Source organism: Acromyrmex echinatior, unplaced genomic scaffold, assembly GCF_024713525.1.
Source record: "Acromyrmex echinatior isolate Ae372 unplaced genomic scaffold, ASM2471352v2 Scaffold20, whole genome shotgun sequence".
NCBI classification, from domain to species: domain Eukaryota; kingdom Metazoa; phylum Arthropoda; class Insecta; order Hymenoptera; family Formicidae; genus Acromyrmex; species Acromyrmex echinatior.
Genome location: NW_028259054.1, coordinates 1192149 through 1217754, shown reverse-complemented (window position 1 = coordinate 1217754; position 25606 = coordinate 1192149). Strand labels below are relative to the sequence as shown.

Sequence of the window (25606 nt, the reverse complement as noted above, 5' to 3'; positions counted from 1 at the left end):
TGTATGAATCAATAGTACTCGTATGTTTATGATTTTAATTTTTCGCCCATTCTTAGAATTACCCGGAATGAACAATGTGGACGTGATAGACGTTTCCTTTGGAGTTAATTTTCGTAAATCCCCTTGTTTTTCACATTTTCTCTACACAAAAAAAAACAAAGAAAAGAGAAAAAAGAATTTTTTATCCTGTGTTGTTGTCGCATTTCAGCAAGCACTCGATATTTTTGCACACGATGCTTCACGCGCGGAAACAAATATTCGAATTGTGAATCAAGCACCTCGCACATGAGAGGTAAAGGAACTCACGCATTTGAAACGGTATGCATGAGAGAAGTAAAAATCTAACAGAATTTTAATACATGATTATAAAAGACTTCGATTTTATGCCACTTTCATATAAAATTGCGCGTATTGGCGTATGTGGAAATAGAAATGAGTGGTGGGGATAGAGTGAGAGGGTAGAGGGAGTGAGGATGAGAGATAATAGATGGTATATTATTATCTAAAATCTCTTGATTTATTACAGAAACTTGATTTTAAGATATTAATAAAATAAAATTTTTAACGATTATAACAAAAAAACTAGTCATTTTTAAGCTTTGTGCCTATGGATATTTTTGATCAGTGAATCAAGAATTATATTAAGTGTACAACTTTGCTTCCGCCATTTTCCTATAGATGGCTTTAGTGGTAAGTGGTGGTCGAAATAAATACATCATAGAGGTCATACAATAAACTTGGGCATCTGTCAACATAACTCCATAGAAACATTAGTCGATTTGTATCATCATAAAGTTATTCTCGATTGAAAATGTCAGTTTACGAGCCAAATTCTCGTCATTTGCGGGAGGTTTTAATTTTCTGCTTCAATATGAAGAAATCTGCGGCTGAGGCTCGAATGCTCTCAAATACTTTTGGTGAGGCCGCTATTAGTGTCGTGAGTGATTTCAACGCTTCAAGAATGGTGATTTTGATCGTCGAAGACCGGCATAGCGGTGGAAGAGAGAAGGTTTTCGAAGATGCAGAATTGGAAGATGCATTACTTGATCAAGACTCGTGTCAAAATCAAGAAGAATTGGCACGATCATTGGGAGTGACTCAACAAGCCATTTCAAAACGCCTCAAAGTCATGAGAATGATTTAGAAGCAAGGAAATTGGGTGCCGTACAAGTTGAAGCCGAGAGATGTTGAACGGTGTTTATTTTGCTTGTGAACAGCTGCTTGAAAGACAAAGACGGAAAGGATTTCTGCATCGCATTGTGACTGGGGACGAAAAATGGGTTCATTACGATAACCCCAAGTGCAGAAAATCATGGGGAGTTCCCGGCCATGCTTTCACGTCGACGGCCAAACCGAATATTCACGGCTCCAAGGTCATGCTCTGCATTTGGTGGGATCAACTCGGCGTAGTGTATTATGAGCTGTTAAAACCGACTGAAACAATCAGTATCGAACGCAATTGATGCGTTTGAGCCGAGCATTGAAAGACAAACGGCCGCAATACAATGAGAGACACGATAAAGTGATTTTGCAGCATGACAATGCTCGACCTCATGTTGCGAAAGTGATCAAGACATACTTGGAAACGTTGAAATGGGAAGTCCTACCCTACCCGCCGTATTCTCCAGACGTATGCTCCCTCTGACTATCATTTGTTTCGATTAATGGCACACGGCCTGGCTGACCAACACTTCCGGTCTTATGAAGAAGTAAAAAATTAGATCAATTCGTGGATCGCCTCAAAAGACCAGTTCTTTCGACGTGGAATTCGTACGCTGTCCGAAAGATGGGAGAAAGTAGTGGCCAGCGATGGACAATACTTTGATTCATAAATGTATAATCAGTTTTTTACAATAAAGCCTCAAATTTCGGAAAAAAACGACGGAAGCAAAGTTGTACATCTAATAACATACTAAAGTTTCAGTTAATTTCATCGAGAACCAAAATCCTTTTTTGATTTTATGCGGGATCCTTTGCATAAAATATTAAAAATTTTTTAAATATATATTATACCATACATTATTTTATATCTTTATATATATACAAAATTATTAAAAATTATTTCAACTACTGAAAAAAATCTAGATTGAAATCATAGCTTGAAATCATAGTTTTAAAATATTGCAAGAATGTTGAGTCATAAGGTACATATAAAACATGCAATATGTAATATTAATAAGATAAGCACGTAAATATATATACAGGATTTGAAGGGGTTAAAAAATATATATGGAATATGAATAAATATAAATGGAACTTTAGCTTAAAATTTAAAATCGTGAATTATAAATCGTTTAAATAAGCTTAAGATTTCATTGGAACTTAAAATTTATGGTCATTTCTAATGCCAGATTAAGACTATATCAATAGTTTATACAAGATTTAGAGAACTATCTCTTATTTTTTTATTTCTGACGACAAATTTTCCACTTACATATTTGCCCAGTGATTCAACACTGTTGTCAAAGAGCAAACAAGTTGCGAGCATTTAGCCAGGGATTAATGTGTTGAGTTGCATTAGCACAACAAAAATTAGCGAGTGCTTTAGATGAGTTGATTTGTCACTAACTGGTGTCGTTCACATTTTCTTACGTGTTGCAAGCTGCACACATTTATTTTATTGGCATAAAAATTAGTTTTTTTTAAGAGTCTAGAAAATTTTTAACAAAAATATATTTGAATAATTCATTATGTAAAGTAAAAAAAGAAAAGTGAAAAATTTATTACATTATTTTTTCAAAGGACAAAAATTTTCTTGAAATAATTTACGCGTTTGTTAATATAATGTGCATATAGCTGTCAAAAATCAATTTACATTCTATATCAAATAACTTCAGAGAGAGAGAGAGAGAGAGAGAGAGAGAAAGAGAGGTTTCAATTTTTTTTATTTTTGTCACATAACTGTTTTTTCCATCATGTGATGAACAATGTCATACAAAATAAGAATAATGTTCTTAAAGCTTGGTTGCACCAACGTTATTTTAACTTTAAGTGAAACTTAAAAGTCTCTCTGTCTTGTTTTAAAGCGAAAAAGAGATAGAAATAGACAGAGTTTTAAGCTTCACTTAAAATCAAAGTAATGTTGATGTAATCGAGTCTAAAAGATGCAGCCCGACGCACTTATATGATGCATACGAATGCGTGTTCGAATATGAGGTGGGGATATATAAAGAAAGATAAGGCCTTTCGTCCAATGAATGATACACCGTGCCCGCGTATACATTCATGCATCTGGTGCAATTGTCGCTTTTACATAACACTATTTTCGTGGGTTACATGTATAAATAAAGTCTATACCACATACATAAATATGCATCGTCGTCATTAATATCGTATCATGTTGCGCAGGTCTGCACGGCCAACTACATCTGGCACGCTAATATTTCTGCTCAGTACTGTCATCTCCGCGGACAAACCCCATTTGTCAACAGTGAGAAGAAAAGTAGACGAGGTATCTTTTTTCATTATTATTTATCTTTTCCAGCATCATAAATTTGAATTACTTTGCCTTTTTGTGAAAAATGCACACTTTTTTGCAATAAAAAATTTCCTTTTCTACATTTTTGTATTCAATTACCTCGATCTAAAATAAAATGAGATCGATATGGAACCAATCATATTTATTCTTCAGAAAAAAATATTTTATTCTTTAATAGAAAATTCTAAAATTTAGAAATAAAATATTCTTAATGCTATCTCTTTAATTTTTTTTTATAAAAAGATTTAAGTTAGACATAAGTATTTATTTAACATTAAACTCTGAAGGAAATCTCTTACTCCATTCTTGCAGAAATGAATTTGCAGAATGTCAGTGTTTTAAATTTCGACGACGAAAAAAACTGAGCCTTGCCGGAACTCTAACTCGAGATCCCTCATTCCGCATATTGCTTTTCTACACCACAACTTCGTTACAATGACATTATAGCATATGTATAATATCAAAGACTTGCTAAATTTAAGACTATATAAAAATTTAAATTTATGTGTATTATACTTGTCTAAACACATATAATGCCCAATAATTCGTCTTTTTCTAATCTTTAGAATTAGAAAAAGACAAAGAGTAAATTGAATCGAGATTAAAGTTAATCTACGTTGGTGGAAACGGGCATAAGTCGATCTTATTTTATTCGAGAAAGTAGAATAGAAATTATTGATTAAATCTTAATACAGTTATAATTTTATACTATATGAAATTGCGATAAGTATGTCAAGAATATTTTTTTTGCTATTAGAAATCTTTTCTGAAAGAGTACTCATTGTACTACAAAGTTGTATTATTTAATTTGGTATAAATTATATTATTTAATTTGGTAAAAATAGTTACCAATAAGAAAATGCCATACTAAAAAATTGACAAAAAATTCTGAAAAAATTCTTTGAACAACTCTATGAGAAGAAAATAAACAATTTTTGTCTCGTGCTGTTTTTCTGTAAAGTTAACAGTACTTGAGTAAAAAATTATGGAAAATCAATATTCGGTGACTTTTAGTAATTGACATCTCGTTAACTATTACGAAAATTATAAAATGGTAGAGGACTTTTCGACTTAGTTTAATCCGCTTTACCTATGCGAGAGTTTTATTGTTACTTATCAAACAACCTATACGTTTAAAGAAAGTTATAAACGCATAAAAATATTGACTTATTTCTTTCATAAAAAGAAATAAAATAAAATGATTGGATATCTTTCGTTGCATATCAAATCGTGTCTTTAAGATTTTTTATGATTATACTTTATTTGCGAGTAGGTTTTTTGACTAATGATTTGATAACGAAAGTCTTAACCTTGATCCAGTCTTAGCTCCGATGAAAACAAGAATGCAAATATTCCAAGAATCTAGTCAGACATAATAAAATAAAATATCATAAAATTCTATGGAATTACAAGATGACATAAAATTTGTGGAAATTGAAAGTAAACCGCATGTTAAAAATAAATAAACACAGAGAATTCCTGAAAGTCGAATTAGTGCATCTTTATATGAATATCAGATTTATTGATAGACTTATGAAAAGAGTACATCTGTCAATAAAAATCATGCTTGGCGACACAATTGCATTTTCCAAACGTTTGAGTTTCTATCATTAGCGTTAAATCCAATTTATGAAAAATAGCCAGTGTTATATCATGTGATTGTATTTTGCAATTACCGAGATTGTTTTACAATTCGGTCTGTTTGCATAGTCGATATTTATGGTTCGTTTCTTTTGATGAAGTTATAACTGCATCCTTGCGCGGTTGTTAGAAATAATATATTTTTTCATTATGATTTTTTATGGATTTAATACATTACAATTTAATTTATCTTTTGAAATTGTTGATATTATTGTGATCTAAATTATATGCGCGTGTTTATTAATAACATATAGAGCAGTGCTGGAATTTATTTGCAACTTTCAGTCGATTTTCAATTTGGTTCCCGTCCTCTACCTCACCAACCATCGTGCAGTCTAAATATCGATCGGCATCGAAACTATTAATTCGTACAAAAAGAAATGCAAAAACAATTTAAAAGATCTTAAATTGTTCTATGGATGGGTTATTTTTAATTTATCATTTTCATATAAATAAATCATTTTCCATTAGTTTACAATTTTTATAGGTGAACTTCCAACGCCCGATTATCATGAAATTTGGTAGAAATACTCTAAATGATCTTAAATGAATGCCCTTAAATGGATTTTCACCGAAAAAAGGTTTAATGTCAAAAATGTTTAAGTAAAGTTGTATACGACCTAAATGCATTACTGTTACATAGCTGTAATAGGGCGTGAAGTAACTTCCATCCTCCTCCCCTCTTCGACTCTCACCTTTGATTGTCACCTCTCTTCCCCTCCTGCTTCAGGGGCGCACGACCCTCACCCCCCCCCCTCCCTCCTGCTTCAGGGGCGCACAACTGTCACCCCCCCCCGACTCTCATCCTTCTTTCTCCCTGCTTCTGGCCCTATTACACGCCCTATTACAGCAAGTTAACGGTAATGCATTTAGGTGGTATATAATTTTATTTAAATATTTTTTGACATTAAACCTTTTTGTCGATGAAAATCCATTTAAGGGCATTCATTTGAGTATTTCTGCCAAATTTCATGATAATCGAGCGTTAGACATTTTCGGAAATTTATCCATTTTTATTAATATTTTTCATCATCAACTCATCAATTTAAAAATTTTATAAAGATATCATCATATTCCCATTTCAATTATAAAGTAATCCTGAAAATTACAAAATGGAATTCGAATAGAATGTATAGTTAAAAAATTTTATTGACGGCACGGTTCCGTATATGCGAAACCACGCCATCACACAACAGAATTTTTTAATTATACATTCTATTCGAATTCCATTTTGTAATTTTCACTTTATAATTGAAGTGGGAATATGACAAGATTTTTACAAAATTTTTTAATTGAGTTGATGAAAAATATTAATAAAAATTGTAAACTAATGGAAAATGATTTATATGAAAATGATAAATAAAATATAACCAATCCATAGAACAATTTAAGAACTTCAAAATTGGTCTCTTGCATTTTTTTGTACTTATAAATGTAAATAACTTGACAAAAAAAATCTCAAATTTTTGTCATGAAACATGTGTCTCAATTTTTATCTATAGAATATATCAGCAAAAAAAAATTAAAAAGGACCATATTTCAAAGGTGCCCGGTTTCACATGGAATATCTCTTATTAGTCATGAAAAGGGCTTAAGAATCATAGTGACATATTTAAACCAATAATTAATTAGGATTTTATGAAGTTTTTTCTCATATAATTATTATTTTTGACATTTTTCATGAACATATACAAAAAAATTATCTAATACAATAATATTAGAAGTGTAATTTAATTTTGAGGGCTTTGCAAGAGATGACATACTAATGTCAGTGTTGTCGAAGACATTCCAATCACAGCTATTGTTTCTTAATGCTTTACTATTATTCCATAATATTTAATCATTTAATAATAGACGTAGTAAACATCGTGTTTATACCATTAAAAGAATGGAGCTTACTACAGGATAGCTACACTAGAGGATATACACTTCCGGATGTGCGAAAATTTGTTGAAAATTGGATCAACTTCACAGAAAAATCTTTTTATCGTCAGAAATCTTTTGCCAGAAAGATGGAAAAGTTATACAAAACGAAGGAAAGCATTTTGGTTGGGTATTCATTCATTATTTTGTTTAAATAAATCAGTTTTTAAGAAAAAAAATCTTCAAAACTAAATCACACTCCTAATAATTATCTAATAACTACAGATAGAAATCTGTAGTTGATACAAAAACGGCCTTTTTAATCTTTCCGCGGATGTATAAACTTTTTGAAATATTTGAAACAAGCGATTATCATTTGCGTACTGTACATATTTTTCTGTGTGTGAATAAAAACAAAAAAAAAGAGGAACAGAAAAATTCAGACGGAATATTTGTAGTAAACCTTCATAAATATTTATTATTTATTTTTATAAATATTATATATAAATATTTTATACAGACTTTTTTAAGTTTTATTTTCGAAATATTATTAAAATATAGACTAAATGTTTTATAAAATATCTTCTATAATAAATATAAAAATTTGCTGGGAATGCCAGAGCGCATTCTACAACCCAGCTGTACATACTGGTAAAACAAATTTTATTTTGCAACTGTTGCAAGTTTTCTTCGCTGAAATAGGACTATTTATTTGCGTGAATAAAATAAAAGAAATTAATTCCTTGGCAGCGAGGAACGAATTTGTATAGAATATCCTTGATGATAGTATGCAGGAAATAGTTGGCATGATACTGTTATTGTTTGTTTGACCCTGAGAAGCAACAAATAGGACATTCCGGAACTTAATTGGCACGGTAATAGATTGTTGCTCTCGTAATAATATTTTATATAAAGATTTGATCATATTGACATTTTATATCAAGATTATTTAACAAAACATACTTTGCGCAGGCAATAAAACAAAATTTTATTTACGAAGTGACTATGATAAAAATTTGATTATGTTGCTTTTTTAATTTAATGTTTCAATGAGACAAATTAAACAAGATCTTTTGAGAGGGAGAAAGAGAGAGAGAGAGAGAGAGAGAGAGAGAGAGAGAGACAAAAATTACTATTTTACAGGATTGATAAGTAACGTGTTATTTATAACGTCGGTTTTAAGTTTTTTCCGTTACAAATTTTTTCGGTAACAACGTTACATTTTCTTTTGAGTCATGGTAATGCAATTACATTTTTGGGGTAACGGTAACGATTTCACTAGTTACTTTTATCATTACTTTATTTCTAACTACGTAAAAGTTTAGTAGTAACTATAGCCCTAAAAATCAAGATGAAACATTAACGGTCTGATTGGCTATCTAAATCACGCGATCATGACGCCTTTTTTTCATTGTATTCACAGTTCACACGTATAGACTAATTCAGATATATAATCTTTACAGTATATTTAATTTCTTAAAATAAAATTTTTTCTATGTCATATCTCACAAATTAAATATCATATAATGCAAATTATAAACAATATTATTTTGTTATTATAATATTATATAATTTTACCCTCTTAGAGTACTCACGATGAATCATTCGTATCTTGTTTCTTTTCTTCGAAATGCACCTGGCTAAATAATTCTTTCTATTCTTTTTTTGTTTTTAAATATACAACTTTATAAATGTTTTTTTTAAAGATGTTTTTTAAATAAATATTGGTTCTTTCTTTTTAAATATACATATAACTTTATAAATGTTTTTTAAAAATGTTTTTTAAATATTGTGGCTATGAAAAAGTTCGTTTTTCTCACTAGATGACATTAAATGCTCAGCACTCGGTAACTACTAATCGCATCGACAACATTAGACGTGCGTTTAAAAAGTGACATTTCAACCTTTGTTTTGAGCCGAAAAAGATTGAAATTGATGAAGTGGATCAAAAGTTATTTTATTTTGAAAATGGAAATAAATAAGGAAAAAATTCGCTACATTTTGCAATATTACTACGATAAAGGCAAGAACGCTGCACAGGTTTCTGAAAAAATTTGTGCTATTTATGGTGAAGATACTATCAAAATCAGCAGCACGGAAATGATTCGCTCCTTTTCTAGATACTGGAAATTTCGATGTGAAAGATGAACCTCGCTCCGGTCGACCAATCACTGAAAAGTCCGATGAAATCATGGAAAAAGTCGAGCGTGATAAGCATGTGAGCACTGTGGAGATTGCCAGGGAACTAGGCATCGACCACAAAACAGTTTTAAATCATTTACACAAAGCTGAATACAAAAAAAAGCTCGATGTTTGGGTTCCTCACGAGTTGAATGTTAAGAACATGATGGACCGAATTACATTTGCGATACGCCACTGAAACGGAATGAAATTGTGCTATTTCTGAAGAGAATGATAACTGATGATGAAAAATGGATCACGTACGACAATCGAACTCGCAAAAGAATGGATAAAGGAAGGAGAGAAGGCACAAGCAATCGTGAAATCTGGATTGACGATGAAGAAGGTGATGTTGTGTGTGTGGTGAGATTGAAAAAGAATCGTTCACTATGAGCTGTTATCGCCCGATCAAACAATTAATTCCGAACTCTACTGTGAACAACTGGAGAGATTACAACAAGCAATTGAGAGGAAGCGGCCAGAATTAATCAATAGGAGAGGTGTCGTCTTTTATCACGACAATGCTCGACCACACACATCTTTGATTTGAACTCGGCAAAAATTGCGAGAGCTTGGCTGGGAAGTCTTAATGCATCCACTGTATAATCCTGACATAGCACCCTCAGATTATCATTTGTTTAGATCTTTGCAGAATTCTCTTAATGATGTAAAGCTTCAAAAGAGGCCTGTGAAAATCACTTGAAGCAGTTTTTCGACCAGAAACCACAGAAGTTCTATCGCGATGGGATTATGACTCCCAAAAATGACAAAATATTATTGAAAATAATGGAGCATATTTGGTTTAAATAAATTGATTTTAATACTCTAAGAAAAACACTTGAATTTTACTAAAAAACCGCCACGAACTTTTTCCTACGCCCATATAAGAATATCCCAAGTAGAAATTCGATCAGACATGCCTGATGCCCAGTCAGATAAGAGTAAAGTCTGCCTGATACGGTTTACCTGAAATCACCTTCTATCAAGATCTGAACACAATAACAGAATACACCTGCCTGATGTAACCCTGATCAGAACCTGAACGAGCAGTAATAGGATGCGTCTGATAAAAATTGTCTGATATTATCTTTACTGGCGCTTGAACAGGAAATGTCCAAGCGCATCTGACAAAAATTGCTGGTGTAACCTTGATCAGGGCCCGAACAAACAGTAATAAGGTATGCCTGATAAGAATTATCTGGTATCGTTCTTACTTTCTTACTTTTATTTAATCCTGATCATATCTGGAATGGACATACAAGGTGCGTCCCAAAATTTTCCGAACTTTTTCAATAGGGATAGGTCGGGTGGCGCCATCCATGTGTTCGATTGCGCGTTTGAAAGGTACATCCCTAGCTGACTTCCAGTAAAAATTTCATGACATTTGGTTCAGTGGAAACGAAGTTATGGCGTCTCAAGTGTCAGTATGTTGTATACATCGGTACGAGAATGAACTTCGAACAAAGAGCCAATATTAAGTTTTGTTTTAAACTTGGTAAAACATTTACCGAAACCCATAATTTGATGAAACAAGTTTATGGTGATAATTGTGTAGCTCGTGCCAGTGTTTATGAGTGGTATACGCGATTCAAGAACGGTCGTGAGGACATAAATGACGACGCACATACAGGTCGCCCAAAATCGACAATTAACGAAAATTCCATCGAAGTTTTTATGATTCCAAGGGTATTGTGCACAAAGAATTCGTTCCAGCAGGCCAAACAGTTAATGCTGTATTCTATGTAAGCGTTTTGAAGCGTTTGGTGCACCGCATTCGTCGTATTCGGCCAGAATATCGCGAAGGAGGAAGTTGGCGCTTGTTACACGATAATGCGCCATCTCACCGTTCGACACTTGTCACTGATTTTTTGACTAAAAATCACATTTTAACAATCAACCATTCCCCGTATTCGCCTGATATGGCACCTTGTGACTTCTACCTATTCGGCAAAATGCATTTGTCCATGAAAGGAAAGCGGTATGTGGACGTAGAAGACATCCAAAGGGCTTGTACCACTATTCTGAAGGACGTGCCTTTGAACGACATAAAACACTCATTTGAAATGCTTTTAGATCGTGCCAAACGTTGTATTGAGTCCGACGGGGACTACTTTGAATAAACAATTTGAATTTGAAAAAAAAAGTAAACCGTTGTTGTTTTATTTCAAAAGTTCGGAAAATTTTGGGACGCACCTTGTACAATGAGTGTCCTTTAAGAATAGTAATTTTCATTACAATCATTATCTAAATAATTGCGCGCAATGGTTATAATATAAATAGACAATAAATAACACATTTATTAATTGAAGAAATGGTATAGTACGTAAGGCAGGAAACTCATTCAGAGATAGGTTCGAATCCCATTAAGGTAAAAATGTATTTCAAAATCAAATTGAATATTTAATTTCAGGTAAAATCATATACATACTACAAATAACTCATATGAAACAATTTTAGTAAAACAAGATATTAAAATTTTGTCATCCAAATTTTGTCATCCAATGATGAGCGCCCAATTAGATCTTAATATGGAATCCTGATAGTGGTCTGAATAGGTTCTTTGATAAAGACCTGATCTGATCCCTATCAGGATTCCTTATCAGAACCTGATTATGCATTAAGGATAGCCTGCTAGGGGCCTTTAAAAGACCCGAACAGGGTTCCTATCTGTGATAAGGATCTGATCTTTCGACTCTGTCAGGTTATTATCGGAATATTGCGTTACATTCATGATACAGCTCCTATTAGGGATTAGGGATAACCTGCTAGGTTATCCTATATGCTTTATTCATACCTTAGTTAAACATATAATTTAAAGATATTTTATTAAAAGTAATACATTTATTTAAGTATAAAAATTACAAAAAAATGCAGTATATATTATATGATATGACAGCATCTATTTTATTCATGAAAATAATGCACAATGTTTACTATATGCATATATTTTTTGAGCTCTATTCCTCTACAAAAATAGAATTTTGACATTTTTTTACATTATCGCAAAAATTTGCATATAATATGCATATAATATTTTATTAATGTAAGAAAAAAAGTAAAAAATAATGATTCGTTATATTTTAAGTAATGGTAACGGTAACCAACTTATAGTTTCTGATAAAAATTCATCACATTCGCTCTTCAATTCTGAAATAATCCTGAAAATAGTTGGTATTTAAATAAATTGGTCGAATTGATGACAAAAAATGCATTTAAAAATTATAAACAATAAAAAAATATTTATTCAAAACAAATGTATATTTAAAAATAGTCAAAACATAGAACAATTTATAATCTTTAAAAAATCTCTTGCATTTTTTTCGAATTACCGTTTCGGCGGTACAATCATTTGAATATATACACAAGCCACGTTTTTCGTCAATTCTTGAAATTTAAAGGTAAGCATAACTTCGTGAAAATATTTAAAAAAATTTTTTTCCAAAACACGTGTCTCATTTTTTTATGTCTAGAATACATCTGCAAAATTTTAAAAGAATCGGAATCTTCAATTTTTTTTATCAAAAAGTGCCCAGTTTGACGTAGAATGATCGATATATAAAATGTATTTGAGTAAGCGTCAAATATTTTAGGAACGTATTACCATCTACCAAACATTCATATAAACATGGGTTTATAAACATTTATGTATGGGCTGCCTAAAAAATAATGGACATTCACACATAACTTGTAAACGAAAAGAGATATCGAATGAAACAAAAAGGGCATGAAAGTGCATTTTATTGATTATATCATTATCAGATCATATCATTATTTTTGAACATAACGACATTTATCATTTATAGCTATACATTTCTCTCAATGATAAATCAGTTTTCCCATCAATAAAGAAATCCAGCGGTATTTCCTTGACTTCACTGCTTCCTACACTTCATCATCTGTGGTAAAATGAATGCTTCCAAGATTCTTCAAATTTGGAAAGAAGTAAAAATCGCAAAGAACCAAATTCACCAACTCCCGATGCACGAAATTGTACACCTATTCACAATACCTAGTTCGATAAACAGTTTCATCACTATAAATGGCTAAATGGCTAAATGGTAAACAACGATTAATATTACTAGAATTTATTTTTCATATGATAAACTAAAAGACGCAATCAAGTCGTGGATAAAGAAAAGACTGCCGGAATTCTTCATTAAGATGAAAAAACTGGTTTACCGTTGAGAAAAATATATAGCTGTAAGTAGTGACTACGTTGAAAAGTAATGATACGCAAATGTTGCACCCGTGTAGTCGATTCGCGAAGTCGCTCTCGCGGACGCGTTCACCCATTCCCGAACCGTGGAAATAAAGAACACGAATGTAAAAGGGAGAACAAGAAACGTTTATTAACAAAGAGAACACAAAATACAATGAACGATAAATGATAATGCAAATGAAGAAATACGTCTGGACACGACGGCTCACATCCAAATCTGAAGATCTTGTTAAGAAGTTGAACGGCTAGTCGCTTCGACAATGCTCTCTCTTCAATACACCACGGATGTCGCCAAGGCACGGGCATAACAATACGTTCTTGTAGCCAATAAAATACACTTATGCCCTTTTTGTTTCGTTTGAATAAGGTAGTTGATCCAGTAATCGTAACTAAAACATTTGACTTTGCAAATTCAGTGTAAAGTATCTAGATACATTTCTTAACTCCGTAATTGTAATTGTAACTAATTATGTTTTACTTTGTATCTTATCAAAATATATCTAAAATAATATTTTAGATACATTTTAAAACGCACTCAACTAATTATGTGATTTAAACAAAAATCAATCCAATCAATGGGCGAGCGCATAAGAAATTAGGTTATACATGATAAATTTAGCAGTTGATAACTCTCAAATTTAATCGGCCGATCAAATAACTGGCTTTGATGAAACCAGAGAGAAATTGTGAAACTGATCTTTAGATTGCGAAAATTTGATTAGTTAAAAGTAAGAATAAACTTGATATTTTATATTATGTATATGACACTATATATTAATAAACTGTAAGAGAAACTATAAAATAATTCTACATAAGAATAATGAAGAAAATAAGAACTTTATGTAAAAATTATAATAATTATTAAAAAATAATAATTTTTTTAAAAAAATGTAACATTCGAATCAATTACATTAATTCAAAGTCGAATTTATTTGATATATGAAGTCAAAGTTAAATTTATTTCGGAATTAATACTATCAATAACTTGTTAAATTCCTTATTTTGTGGTATAGTTCCTTCAACTCTAAATACCACTAAATTCAATATTGATAACATAAGGAAATATTCCTTCAATTCAACATTTTAATTTATCATTATAAGTCCTTAAGACAAATTGATACGTTATTGTTACAAATAAAAAGATTAAAATTAAGTTAATAACGAATCGGATTGATTTAACTACTTATATTTATAACAGTGATACATTTAATTGATTCAATTTATCTTTTTATTTATTTAACAGCATTTTTTTCTCAGTGTATTTAAAAAAACAAAGATATTTGAAATAAAATTATGTATCTATACAAGTATCTAAATTTATTTCTAAAATAAATGTATCTATAGCTAGTTACTCATAAAAATATGTATCTGTACTTAGTTACATTTGTCTTCAAGTAACTGTAACGGTATCTACTTATTTTAAACAATTATATCTCTTACAATATTGTGCAAATTTATATTGTTCAGATTGAAGAGTGAGTGACTGTTATTTTGAGTTATTTTAAATCAATTTTTTGTTACGAATAAAAACATCACTCTAAAATTCTTATACTTACTGCCATTGTTGAGAAAATCCTTCGTAAAAGTTAGAAGGCGCAAAACACAACGTCCTCCGTGTCCATTCTTGGAATACCAACGTAGTGTTTCAGAATACATCGTTGTTACAGATGTTCTGTATCTTTTAGATTTCGCTGAGTAACAAAATGTAGGATTTTTCTCCGGCTTTCGTTTTCAATGCCAGTAATTAAAGAGATTAAGAGAGAGATCTTCGGCAAATCCGTTCCATGTGTCCTGATTTCTCAAAAGTTTTAATCTTTTCCATGGATTATTGGTTCTTGAAATATCGCAAGTATTCCTTGGCTTAATATAGCTCTTCATTATAAGCTCTTGGTTAGAGTCATTATAAGTGTCTACTTAGGACGCTTGTATGGAATACAAGAGATCCGGGTTCAAGTCCCGGCCGAGGTAATATTTTTCGCAATAAATTTATTAACAATTTAAACATATTTATAACATCTTTATAACATCTTTTTTAAATAAATTTTTAACATCTTTATATTATAATATAATGCTTGATGGTAGCATGAAATTATTAAAATTGTTTGTCAGTTTAATTCACGATTACTAGAGTAGTTTTAATTGCGTTTACATTCCGGAAAAACAATTCGGCGTTCGTTCGAAAAGACTACAATATGATATATGTGTAAGTACATATATAATGTATATTAATAATTACACATACATTATACATTATAATATATTAGTATAAATAATTCAAGATTGAATCTTCGAAATTTCCAAGTTCCATTTTTTGTTTCGACCTGATTTGCATATTCTTTTACTGTCTCAGCCACTTCGTATTTTTCTTCAATAAGGTAGATTATAACGAAGTGCGTATAGTCATCTATGATTATCATATATTTCTTCTTATCCCAGGTAATTGGATTCACTGGTCCACATATATCAGTATGGACAATTTCCAATTCTCTCTTTGCTTTTGTCTTTTTTTTACTGAAAAATATTCTTGTTTGTTTAGCTTTTAAACAAATCTCACATACGTTATTTAATATTTCCATGCTTCTGTTTGATATCATCATACCTTCTGATATGGTCATTAGTTTTTTCATGTTGTCTTTTTTCTTTCTCCTAGGTGTCCTAATTTGTTATGCCACTCAAGAGCCCTTTTATTTTCCTTAGTTAGCGTTAGTAAAGCTCTATCCAGAGAATCTTGGCTCAAATTTACAATCCATCTCCATTTCGAAAGCCAACAAATTTTTCATTATCTTTCCATATTTTCACTTTTTCCTTAGTAAATGCTACTTTTGCTTCCATTTTCTGTGATTTCGCTAACTGATAATAGGTTTTTTATTTAGGTCTGCAACATAAAAATCCTTGTTAAGTATACATTTTTCTGTTTCAATGACGCCAACTCTTTTCAAGATTTGTGATTCCTTTGTTCCGATTTCTGACTTTGTTTTCTTCATATCCTTAAACAACTTCTTATTATTTGTTATGTGTGCATGTTGAATCTGAATCCAGAATCCATCATCCGTTTCACAGCTGTTGGCTAAAAACAATACTTTATTTCTTGTGTTCGATTGATCATTCAAATTATTTTTACGAAACAATCTTTCTCGGAATGATTATTTTTCTTACACATATTACTTACCGTGTTTCCTGAGGTGTCTTCTTTCTTGTAGAATTTTGTCCATCATTGCATTTGAAACAGCGTATTTCTTGGATATTACCTTTATTTATTTTGCATGTCTTAGCTAGATGGCCAATATTATTGCATTTGTAGCACTTCTTTTCAGTCGCCCTAAATGCTACTGAATCTTGTTTCGCATCAGTCGCCAGCAATCTATTCTTTTCAGACAGCAATTTTGATGTAAGATTCGTTAGTGTTTTCTGATTTTGAGTAGTGGAGTCCCAGGCACATGCAAAATATTTATTTTTTTCTGGCAGAATCGCAAATATTTTTGACATCGACATAGAGTCATCAATATCCGCATTTAGAATTTTCAATTTATATGCTAAGTTTTCAAGTTTACATGTGTAGCGATGTCAGATCCTTTTTTGACATATAAAATTAAAAAATTCTTGAAGCAGATTGCATTTTTGCTGTGTCCCTTTTATAGATTCATTTCATAGATTTTTTTGAACATTTCATTAGTTTTACATACCAGTATGTGAGTCAGTGACTGTCTTTCTTTCGTCATAATTATTATCTTTTGAGCACATGCTTCTTTTAAGTTTCAATCTGCTTTACCCTTTTCAGACGCATTGTCTGCCAATGCTGAGACTCTCGTTACGATATCATATAGTCCGAGAGATTTAAATAGAATTATAACTTGAAACTTCCAAATCGTGAAATCTTCACTATCTTTTAGTTTTTTTATTTGAGATTCTTCAACTTGAGTGTTCATCGCCATTTTTTTTTGTATTTTTACTGGTTCTTACATTGTTTTTACTTTTTAATTTTCCAACAACCTGAGTCCATAACCTGTTATTTTTAATTTTATCGTTGTTTGTTAAAGAATGTAGACTTCGTGCATACAAAAGAAATTGTTTATTACAGTACGAAAAAATAAAAATGAAACTTTTCTTTCACAACTTTTCTACAACGACGATTTTCTTAGAATACCGATGTGAGAGACACAAGTCCTGACTACCAACCGCATATAATAAAAAAAAAACTTGGCATGCAGTGCAACTTTTCTACACTTACTACGCATTTATGGCGTCGAATATAAACTAAAATAACTAGATAGACTCTAAAAATTATTTTCTACAGATACTGAGGGTTTAAAAAACGTGTTCTTCGTTACTTCTTTTATAAATCTTAGTTTTTAAAAGACGTAAAAAATAAAGTATGCAAAATTAAAGTTTATAAAATTTCTTATAAAAATTTCTCTGTTTTTCTTCTCTGCCGTCAATTTTTGTGCAAGAAACAGTTGTTTGAAAGAAGAATTTCCTGTGACGATTTTTTGACTGAAAATTATGGTCCATAACTTCTATAAAAACGGTGTATTTGAAAAAATGTTAGGATACTGTTACGATACTTTCTCCTCTTAATAGGTAATATTTCCTTGAATTTAGCATTTGGTTCATATTTTTAAGACCAACAATTTTAGAGATATAATTTCGACAAGTACGGTCTTATTCAGATCACTTATTCTGATAGTGACTGACTGGTGCCGTAGAGGTTAAGTAATGTGATATATATATCCTTTTTTTAGTTCTCATACCTCAATTATGAAAAAATGTGAAATTAATTCTCAGTACACAAAAAATCCCTATGCATGAATAACGGATGTTTCTAACCTATTTTTTTTGTTTATATCTCGGGTTATAATGCATCGATTTTAATTAATTTTTTTTTTCAAATTAATTGCATAAAAACTGAAAAACAAGAATTTTTTAGCAAGAAAGTCGAAAAAGTAGCACAAAAAATATTTTGCAATAAGTAAAGAGGGATCGGAAAAGACGTGCAATTTTCAAAATTGGTTTTATTCTGTTATGTATACTGAGGATTTTTAGAGTCATTTACAATATAAAAAATACAAAATGGCTGATCTAAAATAGTAGGAAAAATTTGAAAAAATTGAGAGATAATCAGCAATTCAATAAGTTTATAAGGTATTTGGCGACAATTTTGAATGCGACCCTGGTAGGGATACAGATGTGCAGAACTCAGATATATTGTAATTCAGAACGAGCCTGAAATAATCCTTGTATTCTCTAAAAGAAAAAGCAAATTACGTCTTGAAATGTACACCAAGAAATGTTGGTATTATTAATTGTATTAGTGATAATAAATGTCTTGATCACTGAAAAAATGATCTTGCAGTTATAGTGAAAATGATTTAAATAGGAAAAATTAGATAAAATGGATAAATAATTAGCAAGCGTTGCGATATTAGATATGTTTTACATCTGATCAGTATAAATGACAAAGACAGAATTTATATCTGAATTGTCAAATTTATTAAGAAAGTCTCTCTGTTATATTCAAAGTGATTCATATTTAATTATGAGTTACTTAAATATTTCTTGTATATTATTAGATACGCGTAGAATATTATGTTACAAATTCTACGGGTATAATACATAATTTTTTACGAGATACAAAAAACAGTGATAATTCCAGTTGGAGTAACAAAATATTCTTATGCATGACAGTAATTATTAGATTTTTATTTTAAAAAATACTATTATTAATAATTGTTATAAGTTATTATTAAGATTATTATATAATAAGAATTTATAATTTATTTATTTTTATATCCTCAAAATACATTACCAGACGCAAATAATATATAAATAAACAAAAATAAAATATACTTTTCAGACTAATTACGCAAATAAATTTCTCGAACGTGTGTGTCTCGGAAACTATTGGTTGTATGAAGATGAATAAGAAACGATTTTGTAGGAAATTTTATAATCTTCAATCTTTATAAAAGTTATTTTGTATGTCAAAGTAGCCAAATCTGATATCTCTATATTTACGAAAAAAATTCGAATTGTCGAGAAATAATCAAAAATACATTCTTTAAAAAATTCTAACACGGGAAGTACAGGGTGGGCCATCTATTGGTACGTTTTTGAATTTCGTCGTATGGCAACACCGAACGAGCTACAGACCCGAAATTTTGACAGTTTATTAGTCATACCGTCCGCGGCACGAAACAACATGTTTTCTCTTGAAGAGCGTTTTGAAATTTTAAAAACTTATTTTCAAAGTCAGTGCTGTGTCGCCGAAACTGTACGAATTTTGAAAAGAAATATGGGTCGTGATAGAGCACCCACCGAAGGAGCTATACGCAAATTGGTGAGGAAAGTTCGTGAGAAAGGGATGTTAGTGGATGACAGAAGTGGTCCCAGAGTTCGGACAGTGCGCACACCCGAGAATATTGAGGCTGTGGCCCAAAGTGTGAGACAATTCCAGCTTTGAAAAACAATATTACGACTGTTTTGAGTGAAATTGGCGCCGAGGTAGTCCAAAATGTCATTAATAATTGGGGTGACCGAATGGCATACTGTAAGGCCAGTAGAGGGAGCCACATGAACGAAATCGTTTTTCATTCTTGACGCGGATACTTTTAGCTTCACAACAAAAAAAAAATTAATAAAAAATATCAATGTATGCTCATTTGATCGCATTTTTAAAAACGTACCAATAGATGATCCACCCTGTATTAATCGTATCACTCAAAAAAAAATAAAATTGTTCGTAATTTTATCAGCTTTTTTTTTGATAATAATCTTTATTTTAATAAAATGAATGCTTTCTGAGATATTTTAAAAAAACCGCATTTTTAATCAGTTTTTTTGAAGCTAGAAAGTTGTTTAAGTCCGCTCGGTTCGGCATTGTATAACACGTCATTTAGAATAACTTATTGCAAATAAAACTTTTATGGCAATTTTGCCTCCAAAACGCAAAAATAAATTTAATTTTCCTAGACAATATACGAATGCTGAATGAAAATTCAGAATGATATTCAGATAAACAAAAGTAATTGTATCTAGGTGTTCGATCTTACAAGAGATGGCGTTGCAATATGTTAGATAAGAATGTATGCATTTAAGTAAGACTGAACGATAATATAAGAAATGAATTAAAGATAACTAATTATTGTGTAATTATTGATAACATATTATTGATAAACTATTGTCAACTTTTTTATTTGGAATTTTAAAAATCAGTACTATCGAGTTCGGCCATCAATTTAACATCCCCTTAATCCTAAACCGAAGGTCGAACTTGATCGAGGTCGATAGTGCAGACTTTTAATTCTAAATTCGATAATAGTGACATCTTTAATTCATTTCTTACATTATATTATATGTTCGACTCTGTTGACTTAGTCTTCACAAAGCATCCGTATACACGTATTTTCCATTCAGTGAAGATACTTTTTTTCTAGACTTTCAATCTTAATCCTACTTGGTATCGTTCATTTCAGTAATGTAATCTCAGCTGTATACTTATTTTCAAGATTTCCCCTTAAGAAAATGCTAGAGTAATCAAATTGTCGGGATTTTGCAGATCAATATAGATCAATATAAATCTCCAAATTTACTGAACAAAATAAATTCTTTTATACGATTAAAGTAGAAGAAAAGTTCCTTAATACAAGTTTTATAGTTCATGGATCAAACGAGAAAGAGGGATGAGACACTTTTACATCGCAGATTTACATGGGATATCATTAGAGATATAAACGACGAAAAATTCTAGAATTTTAGGATTAAAAAATCCGGGAAATAATGGTTTTTTTTTGATAGTTTTTTACTCGAATTTTTTTTTTAGCATTTCACGATTTTTGCACTTATCCATAAGATTTTTGTGTAAAAATAGTTAAAAAATTGAAATATAATATAATGATTAATATAATATAATGTTGATGACTATAAATCTTATCTTTCATTATTATTTGAATGATGTTTTATACAATTTTCAAAGTTAAGTAAGTATTCCATTCTGTTATTAATACAAATAATACTTCACTAAACTAATTGACACTTTTTGTCATATATTGTGATTGTAATTGTACTGTATATATATTCTGATTTTATGAGACAACGTTCATCTCTAATTACTTTTGAATCAATATTATATTGGAATGTTGTCTCAAAATAAATAAAATATCTAATACAAAATAATTAAAAGTACAGTTATAACTAATATGAAACAAAATAATATTTATTATGCTTATAAAGTATGTATTGGATATTACCATCCGACAGTGCGATGTAATAGATCCGGTGTCACTAGCGCCTCTACGTTAACTCTATTTTCTATACATGACGCCCATCTACCTAACTTGTTCTTGCATTGTCCCCTTTTACTTATTTTCACTTTTATCTTTCTACTCACCCAAAGATGGTGCCTGTACGTCTTGTGCATCATTAAAGTCTATTATGATTCGTATGTCTGGTGATTATCTCGTATATTCCACTCACATCCCTACAAATGGTTATGAACCCAGGAGGACGCTGTTATTGCACATGTTACAACAAGATACGAATAACGGAGATTTCGCATACCAGAAAAGTGCTCAGTGCAAAGAAGCACATGCGTCTCGATTCGTTCGCTTCTCGGACACGAACAGCATCTTTCATATCTAAAGACGTTTGAATTGTCGATTTGCAACGCAAATAGACATACACTGCAAATCCAAGCGAATCTTTGGTTCTCAATTCGCGTGACGAAACCGTCCGTTTTTGATCCCCTCGGTCGGTCCGCCATTAGCATCGCCGTCATATAACTATCGAGGTTAAACAACGTCGGTATACGCGAATGCGAGTAAGATGTCCGCTACGAACATTATCAACTCGACATAGAAACCTTGTCGAAAGATAATTACGATACCTAGCGCATACAAGTCGAGGCACTGCTCGTGAAGAACGACACTTGGCAATACGTGTCTGGCGAAAGACCAAAACCGGTTTCCAACGAAGCGTCGCAAGCCGCGTATAACTTATGGATCGTGGAAGATCACAAAGCCAAGTCAGACCTCATTTTGTGCATCCGTCCGTCAGAACTCAAACACACCCGAAACTGCGTAACGTCGAATGAAATATGGACAAAGCTGGAATCTGTATACGCTTCGAAGGGCCAGTCCGCAAGGCGGCACTATTGAAACATCTGATTCAAAATAAGATACAGAAAGGAGATGACGTACATATCCACGTTATGTTTTATTTATTGTGGACAAATTCTAAGCGATGGAAATCGAAATAAACGGCAACTTCCTGACAATCATGTTGTTGTATAGTCTTCCTAACAGCTTTGAAAATTTCAGGTACGCCATAGAGTCGCGTGATCAATTACCGGACGCGGAATCGCTACGAGTAAAAATCATAGAGGAGTACGACTCAAGGAAACAAAAGACCACGGAGAAAGATTCCAACGCCTTGATAGCTGAACATTATAGCAAGTCCGCTACCACCTCGAAACGTATACGTCAAGTCATCAGATAAAACAAAACAAGAATCTAACCGACGAACGAAAGTATAATAAATGTCATAAATTCGGATACAAAGCATTCGAATGTTACTCCAAGACGGACACGAAAGACTCGAACGCCACTCTACAGAGGAATCGTCTTTTTCAGCCTTTCATGCGGATGACACAGAATTCTGGGAGCACCTCCCATCTTTGTAATAACATGCGATCCTTCGCACACACCAAGGAGACAGAGAGCAAAATAAACTGGCAAGCCACGCCACTAAGCCGCGAAAAGAAACGTGAAGGTCTTAGCCTCCGATGGAAAGATCAGCAAAATAATAACGCTCAAAAACGCACTCTACGTTTCGGCTTAAGGACAAATTTCCTGTCAGTGTCGAAGATTGTCGATAAAGACCATACCGTAACTTTCAAGAATGGAGCGACGATCAAGAACCCACAAGAAAAGGTTTTGTTCATCGCAGATCAAAAGGAATACATCGACGGAATACGTCGATGGTTAACACCGCCAATTACATCAAGAATAGATCTGTCACGAAAAGCCTTGACGATGAGACTTCATACCAGAAATGGCATAACAAGAAGCCAAACGTCGGATACTTCGCCACTTTCGGAGAAAAAGTCTATGTATTAGACAAATCTCCCAACAAAATGGACCCGAGGCATTCAAGGAATTTTCGTCGGATACTCCGACGTATCCAAAGATTTCAGGATATGGATCCCTGATTCCAAGAAAATCGTCGTAACAAGAGATGTTAAATTTCTGCGGGAAATTCAGAAGACCAATAATGGAAAAAACATAATATGTAATGAAACAAAGAACGGCAGATCAATGTTCCGTGACGATGAGAAGCATCAAAAGGAAATTATCATAGGTCCAAATCGTTCTTCAGAATGCGATGAAACCTGCGATAATATACCTGATAGAGACGACCAATCCGAAGTACATACAATCGACGACCCGGAGAGCGGCAGCGAGGATAATGAGCAAGCAAGTTAGCAGAAGCTAACATTCACATGAAACGCGAACCAGGCAACTCTCGGAAAGCAATCACCGGAAAACCTGATCATCCTTCAAAGATGTATCATATGATATCATTCAATGGTGTCGCCGACATCTCAATTTCTGACAACTGGCAGGTCGCTCAATATGCCATGAATGACGTCAGAAGTATCCACGATGCACTCAGTGGACCGGATCAAGGCGAATGGAAGAACGCAATCTATTCCGAGATGAAAAGCCTAATAGCAAACGACGCATGGACAATCGTCACGAGGCTTACACAGGCCCAAGTCATTGGTTGCAGAACTATACTGCGCAACAAATATGATGAAAACAGATCAGTTGATCGTCGAAAGGCCAAAGTGGTGGTCAAGGGTTTCACACAGAGATCAGGCATCGATTTTTGTGCTTCAATTGCCAGATTAAGTTCTTTAAGATTGTTGATGGCACTCTCAATGAAGTTGAATCTGAGCATCGAACAAATCGACGCCGAAATATACATGGACTAGCCCGATCATTTGAAGAAGATGTTAAAACGGATTGTGACCGAAGAGAAAGATGCCAACATGATCAACAAGGCGAAAGCGATGCTCTCCGACCTGAAAGAAGAAAACAAAGTTTGCAAACTGAATAAAGCGCTTTATGGACAAACAGGCAGACGATGGCATACATAACACCCTCTGCAACATTGGGCTAGCGTTAAACGCAGATCTCTGCGTGTACTTCAAATCTAACAACAAGTTAATCCTGGTTCTCCTGTATGTGGATAACATGCTCGCATCCAAAGGAGGCGCAACGAATTAAATCGGAATTAAACTAGTTAAAAGATTTGATATCAAGGATATCGGACTGACAAAATATTGCTTGGGAATCAAAATTCGCAGGAATAAGAAGAGACTCGTGTTAACACAATCAAGTTACATCAAGGACACTGCAAAGATTTAGTATAGAAGATTGCAAGACAGCAAACATGCCAATAACTCTTAGAGGCATCGTGTATAATGAGGAAAATGCTCACTCACAAAGAAAATTACCCATTCAGAGAACTCCTGGGAGCACTGATGTACTTGGTCGTAGACACACGTCTAGACATAGCGTACTCTGTCAACTAAGCCAGTTCAATAGTATGAGAAGGAACACTAGGTTGCGGCGAAACGGATTTTACGTTATTTAAAAGATACTATAAATCACGGTCTGATTTATCGAAAAACCGACAAACCCTTGACATCTTATGCAGACTAGACAAATCCAGACCGGATCGATCGGAAATCCTACATTGGATCAACTTTTATTTCTTGCGAACGCAGCTGTCTCGTGGGAATCATGGAAGCAGCGCTCGGTGACACTATCATCAACCGAAGCGGAGTACATGAGCCTAACGGATGTTGCCAAGGAAGGCATTCACTTATCCAGATTTCTGAGAGAGATGGGATTGGAAAGCCTGGCCAATGTGCAAATGTTCAATCAGGCTGCTGGCAAATTGGCCCATAACCCAGTATTTTACTCGAAATCGAAACATATCGACGTGAAATTCCATTTCATTCAAAAAACTCTCAAACGTCATCCGATTAAACAGGAATATCTACCCACGGAATTCATGGTAGCCGACATTCTGACGAAGGGACTACCCTATTCAAGGTATGAAAAACTTATAGAGGGGCTTAGAATAATGGAAACAAGCTCCCACCGTTCGGATTGAAGGAGTGCGTTGGATATTACCATCCAGACAGTGCGATGTAACAGATC

The 25606-nt window shown here is 32.6% G+C and overlaps 2 protein-coding genes across 8 annotated transcripts in view; one reads left to right on the top strand and one right to left on the bottom strand.

Annotated features, from left to right (window-relative positions):
• The window catches only part of Gs2 (glutamine synthetase 2), a 200833-nt gene that overhangs the window by 111402 nt on the left and 63825 nt on the right, over positions 1-25606 (top strand). For 4 of the 7 annotated variants that reach the window (XM_011056240.2, XM_087416332.1, XM_011056241.2 and 1 more), the window contains one exon: positions 3349-3451. The exons of the other annotated variants lie outside the window; for them this stretch is intronic. The gene's annotated coding sequence lies outside the window, so the exon portion shown is untranslated. The remainder of the gene's footprint in view (positions 1-3348; positions 3452-25606) is intronic. 7 annotated transcript variants of the gene reach the window in all.
• Positions 15982-19842, bottom strand: LOC105146157 (uncharacterized). Its single transcript, XM_011056237.2, has 2 exons — positions 16552-19842; positions 15982-16449 (listed from the first exon to the last, which is right to left on the bottom strand). The coding sequence occupies exons 1-2, from the start codon at positions 16872-16874 to the stop codon at positions 16437-16439; spliced, it is 336 nt and encodes a 111-aa protein (XP_011054539.2). The 5' UTR covers positions 16875-19842; the 3' UTR covers positions 15982-16436.

Excerpts from the sequence above, each read along its gene's own strand:
- LOC105146157 (XM_011056237.2), bottom strand. The coding sequence starts at position 16,874 with ATGTCGATGTCAAAAATATTTGCGATTCTGCCAGAAAAAAATAAATAT.